Genomic DNA, 12186 nt, shown 5'->3' on the forward strand with positions numbered 1-12186 from the left:
AGGATTGGTGAGTCAGTCAAGGCATTGCACATCGCCACCGGCTTTGCATCCGGTAATGCTCTTGTGTTGATAATGAGGGCTCCAACCTGTGTGGACATGGCATGATCGTACACAGCGACGTCTGTGAGCAGCGTGAGATATGACCAGTGTGGAAAAGAGTGGGGTTAAAAAACAAAACAAAAGGCAATAACCTCGCTCAAGGCTTCCCTCCACATCTGCAAGAAAGAGGAAGATGATGTTTTGAGTGATTTTTTTAAATGACTTAGAGATGCTCTTGGGATTAGCACCACTTCATCTGATGAGAACTTTCCCTACTGTATGCTTGATCATATAAATCCTTCCTCTCTGGTCTTTTATTAATCAGAAAGGCTCCACTAGCTTGAAGCATTTTTGAGATTTACACTTAGTATCTCATTAGAATCTTGAATGGAATTTAAATTTCAATTAATGCAAAGTGTAAAGAAAGTATTCAGCACCCATAACTTATCCAGTTGGGCCAACTTTCTTTATGTGTTATAGAGATTTGGTAGAGTTTTAAAAGGTTGCAAGACAGATAGCTGATGAGGGATGAAGCATGTACAGTGGACAGTGAGAGTATAAGAAGATGATGAAAGGGAGATGATGGAGAGCTTAAAGATAGAGCATAGGGTTACAGAGGTTAGAAATCCCATTGGGAACCATATCCCCATGTCCCAGAGTAGACATGGGACTGAGATGAGACTATGTATGGGGAAAGATTAAGGTGAAAGCGAACGGGACCAGAGGGCAGAGGTGAGGGGTTTAGTAATGACTGACCTAGGCAGAAAGCAAAATAGCGAATGAGAAGTAGAGACTAGAATCCAGGATTTTCAGATCCCACACCATAAAACAATGTCAAATCACATGGCACACCATCAAACAACAATCTGGCTCGAAATTTTCTCCAGGACCCAGGTTAGAATAACTACTTTAAAATTCTTTTTTTATCTATTGCTATTTTGCACTGCGTTGTCTCACTCGCAGCATGACTATATAATTTCTTTTTCATCTCCTGTTTCTTCTGTTTTACCAGCAGTTAGCAATACATTTAATTGGAGGAAGAAGTTGTACTGCCCTCTAGTGGAAGAGAATGTAATTGTTCTGTCCGTTACTCACTGCCGGTTGCTTAGAGTACCAATCAGGTGAAACCAGACATTCTTCCACGGCACACCTCTGTGCCACGGCACAGTGATTTGGAAACACTGGAATTGCATGTAGGAACATGAACAGGGGTTTCATGTTTTGTTCTAATAATGCATCATTGAGTAAATGGTGCAATGGTGAAACTCATAGCTACACAGTGGGGTGACCGTGGTTCACGGGGTTGGGAAGTTTATTTCAGACAGTGTATGAACTGAGGTGCTGCACCATGACCCTGTATAAGATCATGCACAGTGGCTCTAGTAGAGTGCAAAATTAAACTCAATTAAACTAATCTCAATCACATTAAAGTCAAACAGATTATTTTATGACTTCTTTTCTTGAAAAATAATGACCCCAAGTTTGGTTAAAACATTACAGTTTTGGGTGTATAAATTAATAAACTTATAAACGTAGTTCAGCCAGGCTGGGTCTCTGTTAAGAGCCTAAACTGCTAATAAATTCAAACTGATGTAATATCTGTCGAGTTTCTAATGTTAAAAAAGTGGATTCAAGTCTGAGGCTGATTTCCTTTGAAAACAGCCTCTTTACTACTTTACCATCTTTACCACTACAGCGCCCCCTACCACCAGTCCACCCAGATTTCAGACCTTAGCCCGGCTCTCTGAGGAGAAGTGTTGCTGGACGAACAGGGCTCCCAGGGCCATGCCGAAGTGTTTGTTTGTCTGGGTGAGGCAGAGCCTGCCTAGTTCCAGCTGCTGCTCAGTGCCGTCAATCTCTCGGGAAAACTCATGGATGGTGCTGCGGAAGGCTGTGGACAGATGTTCGCTCAGTGCTGCCACAATACGCCACAGCATGTAGTTATGAAGAACCCTAAGACAGAGGGCACAAGAAGTAGCTAGTTACATTATGTAGTTTAAGGAAAAAATATACTTTGCAAAAATGTTTTTGAGACATACGTTTCTAGCAGAGAACCTTACTTAGATATGAAATGACCTCAAGGAAAACAGTGCAGACTTCAATAAATGAGACTCCAGCGTCATGTGATTGACGCTGGAGTCTCATACCGTCATGACAGCTAGCAAAGTTGTAACATGTTTTTAGTGTCAGAATAATAGACTGACGGTTTGTGGAGCTGACATTACAAGCAGGAAGTGCTAATCACTAGTATGGTGTCCATCTAATGAGACATTATTAAAACAACATTTAAATACCAAAGAGCATTACAGTCACATAACTACCACCAAATTCAGTCCTGTTGCTATGACACACTTTTAATGACAAACACAAACAAGCTGAACTGTATTTTATAGGACACTGGTAAATAGTAAAACAAAAGCATAAAAAGAGAAAAGTCAAATACTCCCTTGTGTCAGTTTTAAGCAAATTAGCTAACATTAGCTAATTTTAGCTAACATTAGCTAATTTTAGCTAAAAACTGCTAGTTAACGGGTAGCAGTGAAAATCCTGAACTATACCAGAGTGTATTCATATTCCTTTTGAATAATGATTTTTACTTCTAAGAACAAGGCTCTGTTACTTTCAAAACCTAAATAGCATTGCTTTCTAGCACAGTTACGCCTGTGTTCTCTTTGTAAAGTGACATCCACTATATCTAACAGTAATCTAGTCCCATCTGGCCCAAACTGCTGTTTTTCCATCTGCCCTCAAAGCCATTTAAGAGTCAGAAAAGTCAGAGAAAAAACAAGAGGGAGACAGTGATCGAAGAGAATAGTGAGCAGTGAATAGTGAGGAGTCAAGAGGGCCCAACAGTTAAAGAACAACTCCCTCCAATCCAGACTGACTCACAGCAGAGGGGTGACGAAAATGTCGAGCGGGAGGAAAGAAAATGGATCATTCATTTATGTATTCAAGCTGTGTCTTCTTCGATGAAGTGCTGGTGTGTCCTCGTGCCCCCACTGGGAGCAAGCATCTACTCTGCCCTGCGGGGACAAATGCCCCCTCCTCCTACTGTGAAGCTCCATGCAAACCTCGAGGCATATTGTTGTTGTTTTCCTCATTTTTATACATAAAAAAAAATTCCCTTTGCGTGACAGATATTAAATCAAAAGCGCCTTGGCAACAGCACCCTGAGGTCTTGCCAGCAAAGCACTTCTGAAGTGAATTTAATTGACGGGAAAAGGAAGAGGAAGGCAGGACGTGGAGGGAGGGAGGGTAAAAAAAAACAAAAAAGGAGAGACTCAGGTGGTATCATCTAATCAGCATGAGTTACAGGTGGGGCTACTTTGTTTCATTAGCCGGTTTTGTTGTCAAATATTTGTTCCACATTACTGAACATGGACAGGTGTGAGTTTATTTTTTTTTAAATGCATTTGAGTATCTTTGTGTGTGTGTATGTGTGTGTATGTGTGTGTATGTGTGTGTATGTGTGTGTGTATGTGTGTGTGTGTGTGTATGTGTGTGTTTGGCACAGGGTGCCCAGCAGGGCAGCCACATGTGTGGAAGTCATCTATATGATAATAGTAAAAGTACAGCGTCTCTGCTGTTTGTGTGGGAGCGATGCGTGAGCTGTTTTACTCGAGGCATCTTTGAGGAACAGTAATGACTGTAATCTCTGAGAGTAAGTGCGGTTACTGAAACCCAAACTCGCATCTAAAGTTTGCTCATTTACAGGCTCATAATTTTGTTTTAAGAGGCTTCTGGAAAAGGTTTTGTAGGTAACAAAACAAAAACAACAAAGGGAGGCACATCCATCACACAAAAACTTTTTAAATTCTCAAAGAATCTAAAACATATATTTACAAGAACAGACACTTTTAGGGTACAGTTTAATTAATGTGCCAATATCAGTTGTATCTGTTTGCTTTCCAGGGGAATGTTCAGGTTGCAGGAATGGGATAACACATGCACCACCCGGCACCACTGGTTTACAGTACTGTTAATTACATTGTCTCTTACATGACCATCAGGTGAGAACATGTAATGTACCTTGGTACTTTATTCAAGTACTTAATTAAAATAAAGTTTTAATGTTCTTGTCCTTCTTATACTTGTGTTTCTGTTGTGCCAATTTTACCTCTACTTCACTACATGTTGTATGAAACTATTAGATGCTGTCAGTACCATTTATTTTAACGTTTTAGTTAGCTTAGCAGGTTGTTTGTTAGCCACATCACCTCCTCTGTGCCTAAAAATGAAAGTCTGCTTTAATGCACTGAAGTAAAAGTACTTTTTTTAATCAGAAAATTACTTTATTTTATCATAAGTAACAGAAGTTGGTTCTATAACCAATCTAGGATTACTCATAGATTGATTATATGAGTAATATCAGTATTAGATTACTAATACTGATATTACTGCGCTAAGCAACATTTAGCCAGTATTGTAGTATTGTAGCCATAGGCTGTGTATAAAAAATGGACATCATGTCTGTCTTTCTCACATTAAGACAGGGGCATAAAATAACAGATTTAGCAACTTTAAAGGTTAAAGTTGAATAAAATGTTTAGCATAAATTAGCAAACTTTCCCTCCCGAGATAAAAACTTCAGACTTTATAAACATTGCATCACATGATTAATAAACTCTTTCAAACACGTAAAATGTAACACTTGATAAGAGTGTTTTCGGCACCCTCATCCATACTGACGGGCACACGTGTGTGTACTTTGCTGCGATTCCATTACTGCACAGAGTTAAATGAAAGCAGTGTCAGTGAGAGCGCTGCACAGATCAAGTCTTAATCACCAGAGGACTGAGTGAAGGCTCATTAGCTGAATGGATTTTAATGGGGCTAGTTAGGGAGATGAAAAGACACTGTCCCCTTGCACTGCATCAGCGCATTACTGCAGGTAATGACCCTGACGGTAATGGAGGAGGGAGGGCCACCTCTCTTCCAGGCTTCACTAGAGGTAAACTATAATTTTGGCCTGACAGGAGAAACGTCTTGCGTTTGATTATTTTGTTAAATCATAAAATTAAAGTGGAATAATGGGATTCGGGCACAAGGCTTTAGGTTGCAAAACCAAAGCACAACAGAGACAACAAATCACATATATTTATACCTTTTAGTGGAGACTTACCCAAATTACCTGAGTGTAGCCTAACTGCACATAAATTCAGCTAAGCTAGGACTCAAATCATGCCTGCTGAAAGCTATAGCGCCATAAAATCTACTGTTTGGTAAACCACTTATTCGCAAAATGCTTTACGGCTACACTGAGCGTACTGTACATTTTTAATGGCATCCCACCCAGCAGGAAGTAAACCCTCCACTGCTGCTGCCCCACTTCTGTGTGGTGAAACGCACAAAAAAATGACAGATTCTCCCGCTCGCCTTCGAATTGCACAGCCCAAACAAAACCGGATTCCCACACACACGCCCTCAAGAGTGACAGATGAACAGACGGAGCAGACAGAGGGAGCCGCAAGGGAGGAGTGTGTGTGTGTGTGTGAGAGAGAGAGAGACGCTGGTGTTGTCATTATGCTTTCCCCTTCATTGGAGGCCTGCTCATCTGGCTAATGGGATTGGCTGCAGTTGCCACTGTGCGTGGGGACCACATACACACATGCAATGGAGGGAGTATGAAGAAGAAGAGAAGGGTGGATGAAGGATGAGAAGACATGCAAGTGTGATTGCTCTTGTCAGTAGATTTGTATGATGAGAAAGACTTGAACGTGAGAACATGGAAGAGAAGAAGAATAAAGAGAAGGACCTTGGCTGTAGCTGCCTGTAAAGATGGAGGGCTTGCAAAACTGGCAGTGGACAAAAAAAAGAGAGAGATAGAGCTGTCAGTAGCAACCTGAAACCACTGAGGTGAAGAAGAGGAAGGGAAAAAGAGCAATAAAGGAAGTACGCAAGATGGAAACACCTGGGAAGGAAGGTAAAGAGTGACAGGCAGATGCAACTTAAAAAAACAACAACTTTGGAGACAGTATAAAAAAGGAAGCTGTCTGGAAGTAAATGAAGCAAAAGGAAAGGAATCAAAGTCAGAGATAAAAAATAATTGATGAAGGAAAGAAGCAGTGGTGGAAACAGAAAGTAGGAATAAAAAGGAAGGAAGAGAGCGAGGAACAAAAAGAAAGCAGGGTGTTAAAACGAAGAAAGGGTGACTCATTAATTTTTAACCAGCCATCCTGTCATCCTACAGGCGGCTCAAGCACCTGTCTGTGCCGTCTCCTTCTTCGCCTGTGACCTTTCACCTCTCAATGTATTTTTTTCAGTTCCTTGACTTTAACAAGAATCCAAACTATCCTGCTTGTTTTTTGTTTTTTTTGTATTTGTATGGATGTCAGCCTGTGATCTTACTTTGTGTGTGTGTCTGTGTGTTAGTAAGTGATAGAATCCAGTAGAGAACAAAATAGTTTCTGTTTTTTTTAAGTAATCCATTAGTGGCCTTGCAAGAAACCAAACCTGCCCTCCATCTGCTCTACAGGATGATGACAACTGCCCAGCACCTCCACCATGACCTCTTACTCCTGCTGTGTGAAGCTAACCTATTTCACTCTGTGGTAGTTGACAGGAAACACATGTTTGGAGGGAGAAGTTTCTTACTACAACTGAGATGAAAAAGGTTATATTTCTGTTTTCTTTTCCCACATTATGCATTATGGTACTTATTTGAATTCTGAGATGGACTGAAACAATAATTCTGCAATGGGAATCACCCTGTTCATGCAGACCTTAACCTTAATTTTGTAGGATAGCGTCAATAAATGCTGATAGAAAAGATACACATCCAGAACTAGTCTATACTTTTTTTGTTGTTGCATCAAGCACTTCACACAGAAATCAGGTGGAAAATGTGTGTTTGTGTGTTTTACATAAAAGACACCCCTCTTGCCTGAGAATGCAGGCAACAAAGAGGTGCCAAAAACTGCAGTTTCTGTCTGGAGCAGCCAGTTAAGGCTGGCTCCAAAAGCAAGTCAGTCCCCAATCACTGACATGTTAAAATCACAGAATTAACAGCAATAAAAAGCATGTTTAATTGGTCTCTATGAATAGACTGGCCCTTCCATATGATGCAGCTGATCCAACTTTATTAAGGCTTTAATTTAGGGTCACTCTGACTGGGAACATGCTGACCCAGTCAGCTGAGGCCTTGCTTCTGAGAGTGAAGTGGGCCTCTCGACAGCCTTAGTACTGTTGGTACCTTTTGGAACAATTTATGGGAAATTTAATGTAAATATCTCAAAAATATTACGACATGTTGTCTGGTACAGACTGTGCAGGAAAGGTGAATAAAATTAGGACATTTTATTAGCCTGTTACTTAGCACTTAGCAGTGGTCAGCTAATAACATTACATTACAAAGTTCCTCTAGAACACTGTAAACTAGCCGTATGATAGTTTATGTTAAAATTCCATCATTTAGAAGTATTCAGTTTGCAATGTCAAGCAGCGCTGTTTTCTTATGATAGTATTTTGCAAAACATGCTAATATGCGTATTTAAGGTAAACCTACATAGCTCTGCTAGCAAGGACGATGACTCCTATATTAATTGGTTAATAGGCACCTTTTGTTATTGTGACATCACTGGTATCACCCCAACCGGTCGCAGCAGATGGCCCCGCCCCTCCCTGAGCCTGGTTCTGCCGGAGGTTTCTTCCTGTTAAAAGGGAGTTTTTCCTTCTCACTGTCGCCAAAGTGCTTGCTCAGAGGGGGTCATCTGATTGTTGGGTTTTTCTCTTTATCTACTGTACAATATCAAGCGCCTTGAGGCGACTTTTGTTGTGATTTGGCATATAAATATATAATATATAAATAAAATTGAATTGAATTGAATTGAATTATTGGAAGTTTAGCTTCACCTTCACGTTATCCGTAATTTTTATTTTGAAGCATGTGTGCAAAACTGGAAAGACCTCTTGATGTGGAAGCAAGTCTTCATAAGTTATGCTAATGAGCAACATCCCTCAAGAAATCGAATAGCTCACCATCTACCTTTGTTTAAAACCTAATAATGAATTTCCTGTGAGACAGAACCTGAGATGGACTGAAGGTGGGAGGAAGATGACAAGAAAGAAAGAAAGATAGTGAGAGACTTGGTGGTACAGGTAGGATCATTCGAGGAGGAGGAGGTAGAGAGGTGACGGGGCCAGAAATGTACGGGAGCCATGGACGACGTGCAGATGGAGAGAAAAGAGAGCGAGAGGTGTTGAGGGATTGAAACTGAGCTGTGAGATAGACAGATACAGTGAGAGAGGAGGAGATGGAGAAAGATGACGAGAGTTGGGAGAAAGAAACAAGTTTGTTGAGGGAGAAGAAACAAGAAGAATATCTGACACAATGAGGGAGAGGGCGAAACGGAAGAGTTCAAATTTTTACCACTGTTGGTGCAAGGAAGGCTATATCTGCCAAGAAAAGAAAAGAATATATGAAATGACTTTTAGGAATGGAAAGAGAAAAATCTTTTGTAAGCCAGTATCATGACGCAAATACAGAAAATGTTTAAGTTTAAGGAAATATATATATGGGATATTGTGTCACACTTCTCTTTACACTTTTAGTTAAAACCCGTCAATAAATGCTCAAATAGGTGTTCTAAAATCTGTGAAAATAACTCTGACAATTCGTCAGGATGGCTCTATGATATTTGAGTCCATCTGCAGCTCCATGCTATTGTATTAAATGAAATGAATGAAATTAATAAAAAAGAAAGGATTTGTTTTTTTTAAATAGGGTACACTAAACTTACTGGACAGATGAAAACGTTGCTTCATCTGAGACTGAAGCTTTTACCTTTCAAATGAAATATAAATATTGGCTGCAATCAAGCATAAAACTCAATGGAAGAGCAATGCTAAACTGCCTAGTTACAATACAGTTTGATTGATTTAGGAAATCTTACTATTGTTTTTTATTTAAAACCGAAAACCTTCGTAAGTCAAATGTCTAAAAAACAAAAACAAACCCAAGTTAGTTGAATAATTCCCATTGATACATATTTATTTCATAGGTTTTATGCTTATCTACCATCTATTTCCCTGTCAGAAACAGACTGCAGTTCTTTAAAGGTCATCAGTGTGCAAAATGGGCAAAATTCACTGGTACAGTTTAGAAATATTAGTTTGACTTCAATGCAGTCTAATAAATGGCACTTGTATTGAGGTGGAGGACTGGAGTGAGCGTGTCATCTAGGGCTAGGCCACATGTGTGAGAGGTTTTAATCTTTGGTTTTAAATGGAAGCAGTTCAGACTGCTTTGAATCCGAAGGTTGTTTCTCCTTTGTGGCAAAGTGAGAACAGCATATCAAAATTTATTTTCACACGTACAAATGGAACTAAAAAGTTAACATTTCAGATTCTATCTTTTTCTTCTTATCCAGTTCAGGGTTGTTGGATGGCTGGAGCCTATCCCAGCTACCATACAGGGAGAACATACAAACTCCACACAGAAAGCAATCAGCCAGTAGGTGGTTTCGATCCCAGGACCTTTTTGCTGTGAGAAGGTGCCAGAGTGGTTAACACTGAGGCAGTAGTGCTACCACTATATCACCACGATGCCCCCATTTTAAAATCAGTGTTACTGAGTAGGTTTAGGTATTAGGCTGAGTTTAAAGAAAAGAGGAGCTAAAACGTCTTGTCAGACAGCGGCATACAAGCCAGTGTAACGTAAAATAGTATTTTTTTGAACTGTGAACCATGCTTCTCAAATGTGGTCCGAGATTAAAAAAGCTACAGTAAGAAATGAGCATAATGGGTTCCTTTACACACAGTGTTCCCAAACACCAGTCAGTTTAACAAGCAGAGGATGAACTGCAGGCAGGTTTACCGGGATAAATACTGCATCTATTGAGTATACGGTGTGCAGCTCCACACTAAAGCCTATATCTGCCGATTGTTATAGCTGACTGCGTGCATGAGTGATAAAAGAGAGAAAACACAGGCTGTCAGATAGTCACTGGTGGAGAGAACAAAAGACAGAAGGAGAGGATGATTGAAACATTGTGCAGAATCTATTACTAAAGCCATCGGGGGGGATAGATGGACGTACCACTACAAGAGAAGATTGGTAAACAACAAGGGAAGAGACAGAGCATCAAACCTGGAGTCTGCAACCCGAAGAGACATGAATTGGTGCTAATGGATGTGACGGTGGCAATGGTAATGGTAAGGGTTAGGAATCCCTTAAAGATATAAAGCTTACAGTCTTGTGATTATTTCACAAAGAGAAGGATTTGTGAAATAATAGGAAAGAACCTGTTTAAAAAGTGGAGCAAAAACAGATGAATTGACAAAATGTGATATGGAGGAGATGCTTTCACTGATGGCACTTGGACTAAATCACAGCAACACATCCTGTCATTCGCAGAAGCTAATGAAAGTAAACAGGGATAACACAAAAGTGAACAATCACCTTTATTTAAATCCTTTAAAATGGATGAAAAGGGAATTAAAAGCCAGCAATAACTTAAGTAAAAGCATCTAAAAAATGCCCAGCAATCATTTATCTTATCTACTTATCTACTCGGTGTCATACCTCAAGCTACACTACACTTTTGCAGCACAGTCTAGCAAAAAATACAGCATGGTGTTTGTCATGTTTATCATCAGTCCATCTAAAATCATTTTCAAGGATGCACTGGAGCCCTATACTTGTCTAGAAATCACCCGACCTAGGTGCATGTCAGAACACTAATGTCTGGATGCAGTGGGAGATCCCAAAATACTCTTTAGGAACTGAGTAAAATTCTTCTGTGATAATCACTTATCAGAAGATTTCTTCTGTAGCTGTTACATTGAAGAAGTCCCCAAAATGAAACAAACTTGCATTTTTGTTTAAATGATGATTGTATTTTGCTGTGAAAAACAGGAAAACATTAGCACACTGACCCCAGGAAGTTGATTCTGTTCATCAGGACGTAGTGCTTTCGGTATGTTAAACATTTCATCACTCAGCCTCAGCTGGCTGCAGGTTTCCCCAGCTTCATAAATGGTGCAGTTGCATAATGGATACGATCAGCTGTGAGCTCAGCTTCATGATCATTAATATGTAAATTGTCATGACCATCCATGGGCATAAGTATTGTTCTCACAGAGTTAGGGAATGGCTGCAATCACAGCAATGTAACATGGTGTAAGATCTTCTTCGATTCAGGAATGGTCATTCTGTTTTCACATAAATGGCCTCCATGACTCCTCGTTTAAACCAGTGTTCCTTCCTCTCCTGGATGTGCACATGCTTATTATTAAACAAGTGGCCACTGGCCTGGAGGTTTAAATAGACCGCAGAGTCCCAGCCCACTGTGGTAGCTCTTCTGTAGCTCCCAGAGGTTTTATGGGTTTCCTGATGTATAATTCACGGCCATCCTCCAGGCAACTCTGTTTGTCCCAGGGGACTCGATCCTTGAGGTGGACCAAATTTTGGTGCAGCGTGTTTTGGGGTTTGAAAGCCACCGAGATGCAGTGTTTTTTAAAAAAAATGTGTCTCAGCTGTTCACCTGACACAAAAGGGATCACCAGTGGTTTTCGCCTAGACAGCAATTGTCCTTATTCTCTTCTGGGTTGCCTGGAGCATACTTTAGGTGCCTTCCCAGCTTTGATAAATGTTTAGCTGGATTAGCTAAATGAATTCAGGGCCTTTTTTAATAAGGCTACTGTGTCTGTGGGGATGGTGTTTGTGTCCTGATGACACACAGTTGTGCTCCAGTGGATGGTGAGAGTTAAATGGTAAATACTGATGTTTATGCATTGGTTTATCTTACAGGTCGAGTTTGTCCCCCATTACTGATGGAAATTTCACAGTCCAAGAATGCTAGCCTGTCATTTTCACATCTTCTGTGGTGAACTTGATGTGTTTGCTCATAAGTTAATGTGAACCTTGAATTGTGGTACACCCAATCCATAGATTTGATTGTTACCCAGGTGCCATCAACATACCTGAACCGATCACTCGGTGGGGTAACAGAGCCTTTTTCCCACTGTCTCCATATACTGTTAACCACAATGTGTGATACTGGGGAACCCATGGCGCACCCATGTTTCGGTGTGATGTGAGCGCCTTCTTGATGCTGATATTGGACACTGGAGGCTTTGTATAACTGGGACAGGCTAAAGCTTTCATCCACAGTTGCAGTTGTCGCCATCGCTCTGCTTTAACATTCG

At 40.4% G+C, this 12186-nt stretch overlaps 1 protein-coding gene across 3 annotated transcripts in view; it reads right to left on the reverse strand.

Annotated features, from left to right (window-relative positions):
• The window catches only part of ecel1 (endothelin converting enzyme-like 1), a 59982-nt gene that overhangs the window by 24119 nt on the left and 23677 nt on the right, over positions 1-12186 (reverse strand). For all 3 annotated transcript variants that reach the window (XM_035912199.2, XM_006801179.3, XM_035912198.2), the window contains one exon: positions 1770-1992. In XM_035912199.2, coding sequence (XP_035768092.2) covers positions 1770-1992 — 223 coding nt within the window. The remainder of the gene's footprint in view (positions 1-1769; positions 1993-12186) is intronic.

Source organism: Neolamprologus brichardi, chromosome 14 (genome assembly GCF_056152115.1).
Source record: "Neolamprologus brichardi isolate AB-2024 chromosome 14, ASM5615211v1, whole genome shotgun sequence".
Classification (NCBI taxonomy): Eukaryota; Metazoa; Chordata; class Actinopteri; order Cichliformes; family Cichlidae; genus Neolamprologus; species Neolamprologus brichardi.